Below are 13,668 nucleotides of genomic sequence, written 5' to 3'. Positions count from 1 at the left end.
GGAGGCTTCAACGGGCAGACTGGCCCTCAGGATCCAGGAGGAGGGGTGCTCTTTCACCTCCAGGCAGCTATGTGTATGGGTTGAGGGGCTGCTGGGAGCCAGGGTTTGAATCAGGCACGAGCCAGAGCCAGGCCCTGCTGGTGGGCCAGGGGCAGGCACCTCTGGGCTGGAGGCCTCTCCCGCTGTGTGTCCACAGCCCTGTGTATTCCAGCCCCAACACGGGTCACTTGTCCACATTTCTGGAGGGCAGGGACTGTCTCCCTCTCCTCTGAATCCTAGCCTACAGTTGAGTGTCCCAACACAAAGAGGCCTGCATGCAGCCGCTGTTACTTGTCCCGTGAAATGACACACAGCCTGGCTGGCCAGGGAGGGGCAGGGTGGGAGATGAGACTCTCCGTGTGCTCTGCAGGTAACTGGCGCTGGCAGGGTTGTCTTGGAGCAGAGAGCAGGCTGTGGGGTGGCCAAGGGCAACCTGTCCCCCTGGGAAGCCTGGAGGGCGGCAGCCCAGCTGTCTGTTCTCAAGGCCTACTGGCAGGAGGGAGCTGTTCATGCATGAGATGGGGCCTGGGGCCTGGAAGGCATCTGACACCCTATCTGTCTCCAGCCTTTGCATCTTTCCTGGCTCATGTCAGCCCCAGCAGGCCCGGCCGTCGCCACGCCAAGCCCTGTGAGCAGGGAACAGAAATCTGGGGGCGGGCAGTTTGGCCTGGGTTGTAGGAGGGGAGGCTGAAACTGGGACATTTGAAAAACGAGTTGTGCTGGGTGCAACTAGACCAGGTGGCCACATGCCCGGGGGCAGAGCACCTGCTGTCCTCGCGTTTTATCCTTGTGCCCAGGGGGTGTGTGGGATGCCCCAAGCTGAGCCTGGGCCTGAGTAAGGCTGGCCGCTGGCAGGGGGCTGGACAGAGGGGTTCGTGAGGGGCCATGTGTTGGCTGACTGCGGGGCTGGGAGTAGCTGGGGTAGGGCTGCGTTGGGAGAGCTCTGGCCCTGAGGCCTAGCTTGAGACTTCCCAGGGTGGGCAAGGCTTCCCCAGGCTCTAAGCTGGTGACAGGTTGACAGTGAAGCCAGAGAGCCCTGGGTGGCAGCCTCCTGCCGTGGCGTGGCCGGCGTCCCGCCCAGGTCCCCATCTTTGGAGCAGGAGGAGAGGAAGATGTACAGTTTTTAGTATCCCTCCAAACACAATGGTTAAAAATTCTCTGGATTTGAAAAGTTGAATTTGGACTTCCTTTGGAGGAAGCAGACAGGACAGGGTGTGCATGTGTCGTGTGTGACACAGACAGGAGCAGGGCGCGTGCTTACCTGTGGAAAGTCAGTGACGCCGTCTCTCACCTCCTTCCTCCGAGAGGGGCTGCAGGTGGGAGTGTAGAGAGCACAGGCTTTGGAGGAGGAGGAGGCTGGGGTCTCCATCCCCGCCTCCCCACTCACCGGCTGTGGGACTGTGGGGGCAGGCATTTGCCTGCTCTGTGCCTCTGTTTCTGCATCTGTAACCTGCAAGCCTTGGCGCCCACTGTCGCAGGCAGCTGTGGCGACCCCCGATGAGGCGGGCTCCCGCTTGTGTGTGGCAGGTGCCTGGGGACCGCCACAGCTCCTCCAGGACAGCAAGGATGTGGCTTGACTGCCTTCCTGCTCACGTACCAGGGCGGGCAGAGCCAGGAAGATGGAGGCAGGGAGGAAAAGGGGCCGGCTCTCCTGCCGCCCCCTTGCAGGAATCGGAGACCATACCTGCTTCCTCCTGGAAGACAGGAGGGTCCTCAGTAGAGCAGCTCACAGTTGGCCCTGGGTCTGCACGTTAAACCCAGCTCTGCTCGCCCAGAAACAAGCTTCCTCTGCTTCCTAGCAAGAGTGGATGCGGGGCCGGCGCTGTGGCTCACTAGGCTAATCCTCCGCCTTGCAGCGCCGGCACACCGGGTTCTAGTCCCGGTCGGGGCACAGGGTTCTGTCCCGGTTGCCCCTCTTCCAGGCCAGCTCTCTGCTGTGGCCAGGGAGTGCAGTGGAGGATGGCCCAAGTGCTTGGGCCCTGCACCCCATAGGAGACCAGGAGAAGCACCTGGCTCCTGCCTTTGGATCAGCGCAATGCGCCGGCCACGGCGGCCATTGGAGAGTGAACCAACGGCAAAGGAAGACCTTTCTCTCTGTCTCTGTCTCTCACTGTCCACTCTGCCTGTCAAAAAACAACAACAAAAAAAGAGTGGATGCGGGCGACGGCTCCAAGGGCAGAACTTTAGCCCACGCCACAGGGATCAATTGAGGCAACCCTGAGCACGGCACAGGTGGGCCGGGAGCCTGCCTGTATGGGGACCACATTAGGAGAACTGGGCACATCCGGGAACTTGGGGAGTCACAAGAAAATTTTCCTTACTATGGAAAGCCAAAATAAACCAAAAGAAGCTGATCCAAACATTACAGCCTTCAGGGTATCCTTGTCCCCCAGGGTTCAGGGAAGAGAAAAATGAAGAACTGCAGAGGGTGGCGTGAAGCTTTGGGGTCAGGAGACCTGGGTAGGACAGGGGGCTCTGCACTTCCTGGCTGCGTTCCAGGGCGTTTGTGGTGCTGTGCACATACCAGGACGGCCCTCGCTTGCTCTAGAACTGCCCTTGGGGAGTGGAGGAGAACCTCCCCCTGTGTGTTTTGGCAAGGTGAGGCTGCCCTCAGCAGAGGTGTGAGAGCAGTGTGTTGCAGGAAGGAGGAAGGCTGGGCCTTGAACCCCCTGCCCTGGAAGCACTCGGACAAGCGAGGAGGGCTCAGCACTGTGACTCTAGCTGATTGTAGCCGCAGCCGCCCAGACCCCGGCCAGAGGAGGAGGTGTGTGGAGCCCGGAAGGGGTCCAGGAGGTGCTAGGCAGGAGGGAAGATACCAAGGACAGGTGCTAGGGTGGAGAGCCATTACAGGTTGTGAGACAGACCTCTTTCATTAAAAAAAAAAAAAAAGATTCTCAGAGAATAGGGAGGCAAACACCCCCACGCAGTGCCCACAGTAGGGGCGGGTCCAGCATGATGGGCGTGTGTCCTGGACCATGGATGGACTCAGAGCCTGAACAACCCAGCACAGCAGACTGGGAAAGCTGTAGGGACACCAGCTTTTCCTTGCATAGTGGTCACTCTTCTGTGAACGAGGGTCATTTGATGCCACTTCCTAGTTTGTCAGCCACGGAAGCACATTGGCCTCGTTAGGCTGGGACTTCAGGGAAAAAAAAGACCCTGGAAGATAAAGCTAGTTATGTGTGTATGTGTGTGAGTGTCCATGGATTTCATAAATGCGTGTACCAAAATAAAGTCCATTTTCCACAAACTTTTTGAAGCGCGCGCATGCATGCGTGTGCGTGTGTGTGTGTGTATGCCACTGCTACTTCTTTACATTTATGTAAATACTGCTCTGAGCATTCACCTAGACTTACCCCATTCCGTCCCAGCAGCCCTATAAGGGACACACTGTTGGTATCCCCACTTTATAGAAGAGGGAACTGAGGCACAGCAAAACGAAGTGGCTCAGCCAAGGTCCACAGTCCGTGAGTGGCCAGCCAGGGATCTGAGTGCATTTGGCATGGCCCTGGCCTCATGGTCGTAGTCTCTGGGCTGCCCTGCCTCTCTGTTCACCAGGCTCTGCTTCCTGGGGCTGCAGCTGAGTCTGGGGTCAGGTGGGACTTCAGTCCTTCCAACAAAGGAGCAAAGTCAAACTCCCAGGGGCCTCAGGATTATGTGTGTCACTCTCTCTCTCTCTCTCTCTCTATATATATATATATATAATATATAATTATTTATGTATGTATTTAAAAGAGTTACAGAGAGAGGGAGAAGCAGAGAGAGAGTCTTCCATCCACTGGTTCACTCACCAGATGGCCACAACAGCCAGGCCGAAGCCAGGAGCCAGAAACTTCTTCCAGGTCTCCCACTTGGGTGACCAGGGCCCAACTACTGGGCCATATTCTACTGCTTTCCCAGGCCAGGAGCAGGGAACTGACTCAGAAGTGGAGCAGCTGAGACATGAACTGGTGCCCATATAGGATGCTGGTGTCGTAGGTGCTGGCTGTTACCTACTGCACCACAGCACTGGTCCCTGGGATTGACTTAGATGAAGGGCAATGGTGTGTTCTAAAGGTTTTCAGTTTTATTGTCATCATTTGCTGTGACAGCATCCCCCTCTCTGGCTGCCAGGTTGGAGCAGTTGTGTATCTGAAGGCTGTGTGCCATTGCATCGGGTGTTGTCACACCTGCTAGAATTAATGACACTCCCTTTTGTGGTCTGTGCAGCGACTGCACATGCAGGAGGCTGGCTTTGTGGTACGGTGACAGAAACAGAAACAGCACTGGCCATGCAGGGAAGTGGCATGCTGAAGCCTGGGGGGTTGCTCTTGCCCCTGTCTGCAGAGTCCTCTGCCCCTTCATTCTGTTTCGCACCTAAGTGGAGGCCCCATCCCAACGCACCTGCCCTGGCTACTGGTCTCCGTCTCAGGATCTCAGGTCCCAGGCTCCAGGGAGAGTGACTCCACTGACCGCCTCCCCCCCCCCCCCCCCACACACACATACCAGTGGTCAGATCACAAGATGCACAAGTGCACAAGGCAGCCCCTCTGCTGCCAGGGACAGGAGGGGGTGCGACAGCCCCAGCCTTGGTGCCAGAAGGCAGCATGGGTTTGAGCCTGGTTCCCCAGGTGACTGGCATCGTGAGCCTGTGCCTAGGGGAGGCACCATGTGTAGGGGCTCCAGAGGCGGATTGGTGCTGGGGGTTTGGATGTGACAGGCTCAGTCCCCACGCCGTGGGCCCGTACCCAGCTCAGCATGGGGGCTCACCTCTGCCCTCTCTAGAAGTGATAGCTCTGTGACACAAACACTGCCACACCGGGCACGTGGATGATGACAGCCCCTGGGTTGGGTGGGAGGGAGGGGGCATCTCACGGAGGCACGTGGGCTGGGAGTAAGGCATGACTGAGGCCCCAGCTGTCCCCTGGCTGCCCAGCCGGCTGGACGCTGTGGGTGCCCCAGAGTGTTCGTGAGACTGTGCCCCTCTCTTCCCGTCCATGTCGCACGTGATGATATGTGCCATGTGACCTGCTCTCCTGGCTCCTTTTCCTACTGGAACAATCCTCCTGCTCCCAGGACAGAAAACAGCCCCAGGCCTTTTTCCCCTGAAAGTCATCAGGCGGGGAGTCAGCTCCCAGACAGAGCCAGGGTGGCAGGCTGCCCGCTGCAGGGCTGGCTGGGGCCAGCCAAGCATGTGCTCCAGGGCCCATCCCTGGCTCTCTGCTCTCTGCTGGGCAGGTGGGGGCACAGACCCAGGCCCCCACAGGCTGCACAAGGGAGGGAGTGGGCACAGGCTCTGCGAAACTGGAACTCGGGAAACTGCTCCCTGTGAGAGGTGGTGCCCTGGGGACCCTCAGGGTGGGAACAGGCCCAGGGAGTAGCCGGCTGGCGGAGGGAACAGCAGTGGTTGTGTGGCTGGGACGTGCCACCTGGCCTCTCTGGCCATGCTGCCCACTCGTGAGGAATCGCAGTTCCTGCGTGCTTGTGGCCTGCAGGGTCCCAGGCTGGTGACTGTGCATTGCCTGCCATACCAAGGGCAGCAGAGCCCTGCCCATGACCTCTGACTCTGCTCTTTGCAGCTGGAGGAGGCGGAACGCTTTGCCATGATGGTGATCAGCCGTGGGGAGGAAGCCGGGGAGTTCCTCCCCAAGGGCTACTTGGCGCTGGGGCTCACCTACAGCCTGCAGGCCAGCGATGGTAAGTGCCGGGCCCTCGGAGGCCTCTGCTTGGAGACGATCCATGCTTCCTGACAGCCTTTAGGGTGGCTTGTCCAGCAGAAGCGGTGCCCACCACTACCGCCAGACAGTGTCCACCCCTCGGGGATAGCTGCACACGCGTGTACACACACACCTGTGCCCTGTGCCCTCAATCCCATTGCCACTCTTTTCTCAGCCTGTCCCCACCTGCAGACATGCCCTCCTGTCTCCTCTCCATGGGCCCACTTCTCACAGCAAGGCCCAGCCATGCCTCTGCAGATCTCCAAGGGCCCCTGCTGCTGTCCGTCTGGGTACAGTACTTCAGCCCTCCCTCCCCGCCCGGATCTTCATCGTCACTCTGGTTCTCCCAGACCTGCCTTTACCCCCTTCACACCACTGTGACAGCCTGGGTCTTTTTTCTCTTTCTTTCTTTCTTTCCTTTTTTTTTTTTTTTTTTTTTTTTTTTTGAGATTTATTTATTTATTTGAAAGGCAGAGTGACAGAAGGAAAGGGAAAGACAGAGAGATCTTCCATCCAAATGGCTGCAACAGCCAGGGCTGGGCCAGGCTGAAGCCAGGAACCTGTAACTCCATCTGGGTCTCCCATGTGAGTGCCAGAGGCCCAGGTACTTGGACCATCTTCTGCTGCTTTCCCAGGCTCATTAGCAGAGAGCTGGATGGGAAGTGGGGCAGCTAGGACCCTAACCAGCACTCTGATATGCTGGCATCGCTGGCATTGCTGGCCACCTGCCTGGCCCACAGTGCTGGACCCCTTCTGGGTCTTTTGCATCCTACTGGACTTGTGGCATTGTGCTGGGAGCACACAATAGGTGCTTAATAGATGCTTGTGCGTGGCTAATGGCTTCCATGTCCGTGACAAGGAGCTGATGCTCTGTGAGGTCACACAGCCAAGCCTGCCAGCTCTGTGTCCCTGTGTCCCCTGCATCCATCAGGCAGCCCCCTGCTTTTGTATCCTTGCAGCCTGAGGCTGTTCCACACCTGGACCAGAAATGGGCCCAGACACTGACCTCCGAGAGGGGGGCTGTGTGCTGGAGCCCACTTTACCCAGCCTCAGAGGCCCTGCACAGCGTGTCTTGTCCAAAGAGGGAGGAAGCCCAGGATAGAGCCTAGCGCAGCGCCAGCGCCCTGTTCCTCAGCACTGTTGGTCACAGTGTCCTCAGGTGTCAGCACTAGGGATCAAATGAAGGAGTCGTTTGTCAAAGTGCTTCAGTCAAAATCCCACCCTCCTGGGCCTTTAACCCTGTCCAGACAGCAGTTGCTTCCTATGCTGGGGCACTCTGACAATGCTCACTGCCTGCTTTTCACCAGCGGAATTCTGATCCCATCTCGGATGGAGCCTGGGCAGTCATTTGGAAGCTTCCCAGGCTGCTCAGCGTGCAGCCAAGGCTAAGAACACCTGCCCTGCTGCACTTGGCCACCAGGAAGGCACCTGGCTTGGGTTAAAGCAAAGCCTCAAGGGTAGGAAGGCAGGTGGCCAGGCAGAGGCGCAGCCTTTATCATGAGGCTCAGCATCCCAGGATGGACACACAAGTCATGCACTCCCAGTAGGCTTGTGCCTTTGAGAGGGTCAGGTTGGCCAGTGACGGAAAAGGCAATGTACTGAAAGGAACCGTCATGGCAAGAACTGCTGGGAGGCCGGGGCCACAGACAGCGTCAACCAGGGCTGCTGGGCATGGAGGTTTCTAGACAGGGCCCTGGGGAGGCTTCTCTTTGCAGAGCTGTGTGCCCTGGCATTGGTGACAGGGCTGGACACCACCTTGTCAGCCACCTTGATGTCTCAGCCTCCGTCCCGTCTCTTACAGCCACCCTGAAGTCCAAGCAAGACGAATTGCACCGGAAGGCGCTACAAACGCTGGAGAGGTGAGGACGCTCCCATTTGCTGCCTTTGGGGGCGCTGGGCGGCAGCCTCACAGGCACTGGCCTCTGATGATGGGGGCCAGCGGGGACAGGCTTCGGGGCTCTGGCAGGCAGCTGAGCCCTCCCCTTGACTCTAGGCCGCTGGCCCTCCAGACTGGGGGCACCTCCACTGTGAGCCAGGGGCTGGGGCTACAGCAGACACCAGGCTCAGCCTCCAGCCTCGGGGGGTCAGGGCTCCAACATGGCACCCCCCAGCCCATCACTGTTGTGATAACCATGCAAGATAAAGCAGGAGCAGCGTTTTGTGTGATGTCCCACCTGTAGCAGGGATTCAAAAATGTTTCCTCTTTCCAGCCCCGCCCCAACAGCTACAGACCTGTCCCCCAGCCCCACGCCAACCCCCAGCCTGGCAGCCCAGAGTCAGGGAGGGAGTGAAGAGCCAGGGGCTGCCCCATCCGCCCCTCCTGTACCCTCTTGTCCTCTGGCCGGCCCCACGTCTTCCCCCTCTGAACCCCTGCGAGTGTCTCGCTCCTTGCCAGCGCTGATGTGGTAGTGTTGTGGCTAAGGCCTGGCCTGGACCCCTTGTGCTAGATTCACTGGGACCTGTGGCACTCAGGGAGGAGGGGGCAGGAGATCCAGTCCCAACTGACCCCTCTGAGCTCTGAGGAATGGGGTCTCTGTCCACAGTGAAGAGGCCACAGCCAGGTGCTCTGAGCAGGGCCTGGCCCCATATGGTATATATTCTCTATACCCCTAATCCTCCTCCTTTGGGGTTTGTCACCTCAGGGCTGCTGTCCCAGATGGGCCCTACCTCCACTAAGATGTCCCTCTCAGAGCTACTGTCCCCTGCCTGGGGCTGCCCATGGCCTTCTGCCTGAGCCATCGTCTTCCAGCCAGGCCCTCCTCCAAGCCAAGGCCTAGCACCTAACAGAATTCACTGCCCCTGGGTCTGGTCCTTGGTCCCCAGCATGCTGACGGCCCAAGTCACACGCCGGTGGCTCAGCTCCTGGTGACTGACCTGTTGCTCCCTCTCCACATCCAGAGCCCAGCAGCTGGCGCCCGATGACCCCCAGGTCATCCTCTACGTCTCCCTGCAACTGGCCCTCGTCCGACAGGTGAGTGGTCACTGTTCCTAACCCCTCAACTCCCTGGAGGCTGCTGGTTCCCACCTGGCCACTCTGCTCACCAGCTGTGTGACCCTCTGCGCGTGACTTAACCTCTCTGAGCCTGTTTCCTCTTGTGTCATGGGAGCACCATGGGCCCCTCAGAGGGGCCTGGAGAGGAGAGGTGGAGAGTGGGGGTAGTGCCCATGGGAAGGGGTCGTTCCTGTACCTACACCCCAGAACACCTCCGAGTTGATGAGGGAGCATGACAGCAGTGTCTGTGTCTTGCCTCCCACTGACCTTTGCCCCAGGACCGGGGGGTCCATGTGGTTGTCAAGGGCTGTTTCTGCATGGGCTTTCTGTGTGGCCCGAAGCTTGTGCCTTTGGATACCACAGCGGGCCTCACGTCTGCTGACCACCGTGGCTCCACTGAGAGCACCCCTGTCCCTCCAGGCAGACGCACCTTTCCCTGGTCACTGATTTGTCCCTTCCAAGTGGCTTTGCTCTCCTGCATGACTTGGCCACAGGCAGGAGCTCTTAGGAGGCCTTGACCTGTGTGCACTGACACCCCGGGTATCTCAGGGACAAGCCTCGGGCTCCCTCAGCGCAGGGTAGAAGGTGAATGAGCATCGTTGTCCCTTCATTGGCTTTTTTTTTCTTTCTTTTTTTTTTTTTAATAGAGTTACACAGAGAGAGAAGGAAAGAGAGAGAGATCTTCCATCCACTTCACTCCCCAGTTGGCCGCAAAGGCCAGAGCTGTGCCAATCCAGAGCCAGGAGCCAGGAGCTTCTTCCAGGTCTCCCACGTGTGTACAGGGGCCCAAGTACTTGGGCCATCTTCTGCTTTCCTAGGCCATAGCAGAGAGCTGGGTCAGAAGTGGAGCAGCCAGGATATGAACTGGCACCCATATGGGATGCCGGCATTGCACTCAGTGGCTTTACCCGCTACACCACAGTGCCGGCCCCAGTAGGCTTTTAACCCTATTGAGAGCAGCATGTGCCTAGTTTGCAGATGAGAAGACAGAATTCAGAAAGGCAAAATCTCAGGGCAGGTTAAGCTGCCACCTGCAGTGCTGATAATAGTGGGCACCAGTTCAATTCCCGGCTGCTCCACTTCTGATCCAGCTCTCTACTAATGGCCTGGGAAAGCAGTGGAAGATGGCCTAAGTGCTTGAGCCCCTGAACTCACATGGGAAACGCAGAAGGAGCTCCTGGTTCCTGGCTTCATCCTAGCCCAGCCCCAGCCATTGTGGCCATTTGGGGAATGAACCAGCAGATAGAAGATTCTCTCTTGATCTCTCTCTTTCTTTTTTTTTTTTTTTTTTTTTGACAGGCAGAGTGGACAGTGAGAGAGAGAGACAGAGAGGAAGGTCTTCCTTTGCTGTTGGTTCACCCTGCAATGGCCGCCGCGGCCGGCGCGCTGCAGCCGGCGCACCGCGCTGATCCGATGGCAGGAGCCAGCAGCCAGGTGCTTTTCCTGGTCTCCCATGGGGTGCAGGGCCCAAGCACCTGGGCCATCCTCCACTGCACTCCCAGGCCACAGCAGAGGGCTGGCCTGGAAGAGGGGCAACCGGGACAGAATCTGGCGCCCCGACCGGGACTAGAACCCGGTGTGCTGGCGCCGCTAGGCGGAGGATTAGCCTAGTGAGCCGCGGCGCCGGCCTTGATCTCTCTCTTTCTTCTCTTTCTCTCCCTCTCTGTTCTGACTTTCAAATAAATAAGTCTTTAAAAAAAAGAAAAAAGGCAGGAACTCCGGGCACAGAGGCCAGCAAGCAGCAGAGCCGGCTCTAGAACAAATGCATGAGTCTTTCTGCAGAAGCCCACCTGGCGCACACAGCAGGATCTGTCATTCAGACAGCAGGGAGCCGCTGCAAGGCAGGAGTGTGCTGAGCGGGGTTGCAGGAGGCCGACGCTGCCCTGCTGGTCACCCAGCACTGCATAAGACAAGGGGAGAGCCAGCTGGGAGCTTTGGAAAAGTATTTCCACTGGCCGGGGCCGCAGCTCACTTGGCTAATCCTCTGCCTGCAGGGCCAGCACCCCGGGTTCTAGTCCCGGTTGGGGCGCCGGTTCTGTCCCGGTTGCTCCTCTTCCTGTCCAGCTCTTTGCTGTGGCCCGGGAGTGCAGTGGAGGATGGCCCAAGTGCTTGGGTCCCTGCACACACATGGGAGACCAGGAGAAGCACCTGGCTCCTGGCTTTGGATTAGCGCAGCGCGCCAGCCATGGCGGCCACTTTGGGGGGTGAACCAACGGAAAAAGGAAGACCTTTCTCTCTGTCTCTCTCTCTCACTGTCTAACTCTGCCTGTCAAAAATTTAAAAAATAAAAATTAAATTTAAAAAATAAAAAGTATTTCCATTGAGGACTGCCAAAATTCTTCCCCTTTCTGCTGGGGGAAACTGCCAGGCCCCACCAAGGTGGGAGCTGCCCTCCTTGACCCTACCACCCTCCTGGCTGAGCTGTAGCTGGTGGAGGAGAGAGGCAGGCCGGGAGTCTGGGGACCCATCTAGGGAGTGCTGGCTAAGATGGTTTCTCCAGGAAAAGCCGAGTGCCATGAGCCGCTCACATCCCCTTCTGGGCCCAGCTAGGAGCAGGGATCCATCCCAACCCTAGAGGCAGGCAGCGACGGCTGTGTCTTAGCCCTGAAGCAGTCTCCCTGGGGGACGTGCTGGGGAGTGGGTGGACCTCATGAGCCTGCTCCCACTGACAGATGGGATCCCAGCTGCACATCACAGACGCCCTCTGCAGCTGGATCTGGAAGGGTGTCAGGGTTCCCACCTGGAGGGTTGTGAGGAGCAGGAGAAGTGCCTTGCCCTGCTGGGCGTGCCCACAGGGCTCTCAGAGCAGCCGGGCCTGCCCTGTTTCGCACAGGACACAGAGAAGGGAGCCCAAGCCAGGGGCACTCGGCACCTGCCCTGGGCCAGGGAAAGGCCTTTCCTCCAGGCACTCAGGGGACGCCTGCAGGGTCTTCCCAGACCCTCCTCAGGGAGCTCTGTGACCTTGCATGGTCTGCCTTCATCCTACCTCTCCAGTCTTAGCTCTTTCAAGAACTAGGCTTAACAATTACCTGTTGAAATGAAAACCAAAAGGTGAAACCTGAGACATCATCTTCCCACGGTAGAGACCAGTCACTGCCCCATCCCGGCCCTGCTCTGTGCACCTGCCGCTCCCTGCCTGGCTCCCTGCCTTGGGTCATGCTGCACCCTCTGCCTGGAGCTCCCCCTTTTCATCACCTCCTGTGGAGGTACAGGCAGCACCTTCCCTCCCCTCTGGGCAGCACTCCCCTGACCCCTCCCAGGTAGTCTCTGCCCGTGGCCAGCTGCCTCCCCTTCCACTGTCACTTGTGCCGGTGTTTGCCCAATGCTCTGTGCTGCACTGTGACCTTGGCCCTCTGTTCCCGCGTGGGACAGCACAGCTCTCATCACCATCCCTGCCCCCCAGTGCCTGAGGCTCACATGAGTGGAGCCTGGGATGCCCTCTCACCAGGCAGCTGGCACTGGAGTCCGGGGGACGGTCCCTAAGCTGGCGGGTTGCCTCTGGCAGATCTCCAGGGCCATGGAGCAGCTGCAGGAGGCCCTGACAGTGTGCCGGGACGACGCCAATGCCCTCCACCTGCTGGCGCTGCTCTTCTCTGCCCAGAAGCACCACCAGCACGCCCTGGACGTCATCAACATGGCCATCACCGAGCACCCCGAGAACTTCAAGTGAGTTCCCTGGAGACGCTGTCGGGCTGGGGGCTGGCCACCTGCTGACACAGGTGGGGAGAGTTGAGGGGGTGAGGACCTGTGACTGGCTGTGACACCCTGCACCAGTGTGGGGTGCAGTGGTGAGGTAGGGCTGCGTGCAGGTGTGCGGCTGTTTCCACCCGCCTTGGGCTCTACGTGAGTTTCATAGGGACCTCAAGGAGAGGATTCTAACCCTGACTGGGCTGGCAGAAGCCAAGGGAGCCAGCCCCCTGCCTCTGAGCAGACCAGCCACCTCCTCTTTGCTGGCAGCTGGGGAGGGTGTTGTCTCTGGCCCGGGTGGTCTTGCTCCCCAACAGCCCTTTGTTATAGCATCAGCCAGATGTGCCGCTTCTTGGAGCAAGGTTCACGGTGCACTTGGCCCAGGCAGTAAGGATGGGGCAGGACTGGGCCTTCCCACTCTCCCCACCTCTCCCTCTTCCCCCACCCCCACCTATGTGCAGAGGATCTGCTGCCACCCAACCAGGACCCCAGGGAGCAAGAGCCTTGTGGGCCCATGGAGGGGACCAGTAGGAGGGCATCTTTAGGTCTCTGCCCTCCTCCTCTCAGGGGCAGGTGACCCTGGGTCTAACAGACTTTGTTTGAATTGTGAGATTCCAGAAGGAAGGGCAGCTGACTCCCACCTGTCCCATCTTGGGTTCTGAAGGAAGGTCATTTAGACCCAGCCCAAGGCTGCCCCGCTGCAGCCAGCCAGGAAGAAGCCTGGGCCCTGGTGACTCACGCTGGCCATGTGAACAGGCTCACAAGGAGCTGAGGACGGTCGTGGGTGCCTCGGTGTCAGCAGGTGACAAGGGAGGCTTCAGGAGTCCCAGCCCAGGATGTCCCTCCCTGGGGGAGGCCTGGGTTTCCACCTGCTCAACCCTAGGCCCTCAGAGGCTCTGGCCTTTCTGTGCCCCTAGCCCTTCAGGGACACTATAGACAGTTTTGCTGGTGGCTTTGTCAGGGTGCTGAGGATGGCTTCCCCCGGGCCAGGGTTTCAGAAGGGTGCAGTTTCCTGAATTGGAACTCTGAGAACTCGCTGAAAAGGGGAGCCCTGGTGAACAGGGCCGAGGGTGGGCAACATCCTGCCCATCAGCCTGGTGTACAGTCCCGTGACCCTGACCTCCACCTGCATCACCCTGACCCTGACCCTGACCCCTCCCGTTCCCCTGTCCTGGCCCAGGTGGGTCCCAGCTGCTCATAGCCATGTGTAAGCAGCGTGCTTGGCCAACTGGATGTAGCCCCTCTCTGTGTGTC

The 13,668-nt window shown here is 58.9% G+C and overlaps 1 protein-coding gene across 8 annotated transcripts in view; it reads left to right on the top strand.

Moving 5' to 3' along the window:
• Nucleotides 1-13,668, top strand: part of TTC7A (tetratricopeptide repeat domain 7A) — a 135,750-nt gene that overhangs the window by 88,418 nt on the left and 33,664 nt on the right. For all 8 annotated transcript variants that reach the window (XM_051839053.2, XM_051839046.2, XM_051839079.2 and 5 more), the window contains 4 exons: nucleotides 5,598-5,715; nucleotides 7,537-7,594; nucleotides 8,634-8,706; nucleotides 12,233-12,393. In XM_051839053.2, coding sequence (XP_051695013.1) covers nucleotides 5,598-5,715; nucleotides 7,537-7,594; nucleotides 8,634-8,706; nucleotides 12,233-12,393 — 410 coding nt within the window. The remainder of the gene's footprint in view (nucleotides 1-5,597; nucleotides 5,716-7,536; nucleotides 7,595-8,633; nucleotides 8,707-12,232; nucleotides 12,394-13,668) is intronic.

The sequence above is a fragment of the Oryctolagus cuniculus genome, chromosome 2, assembly GCF_964237555.1.
Source record: "Oryctolagus cuniculus chromosome 2, mOryCun1.1, whole genome shotgun sequence".
Lineage (NCBI taxonomy): Eukaryota > Metazoa > Chordata > Mammalia > Lagomorpha > Leporidae > Oryctolagus > Oryctolagus cuniculus.
This window is presented reverse-complemented; position numbering and strand designations above follow the sequence as displayed.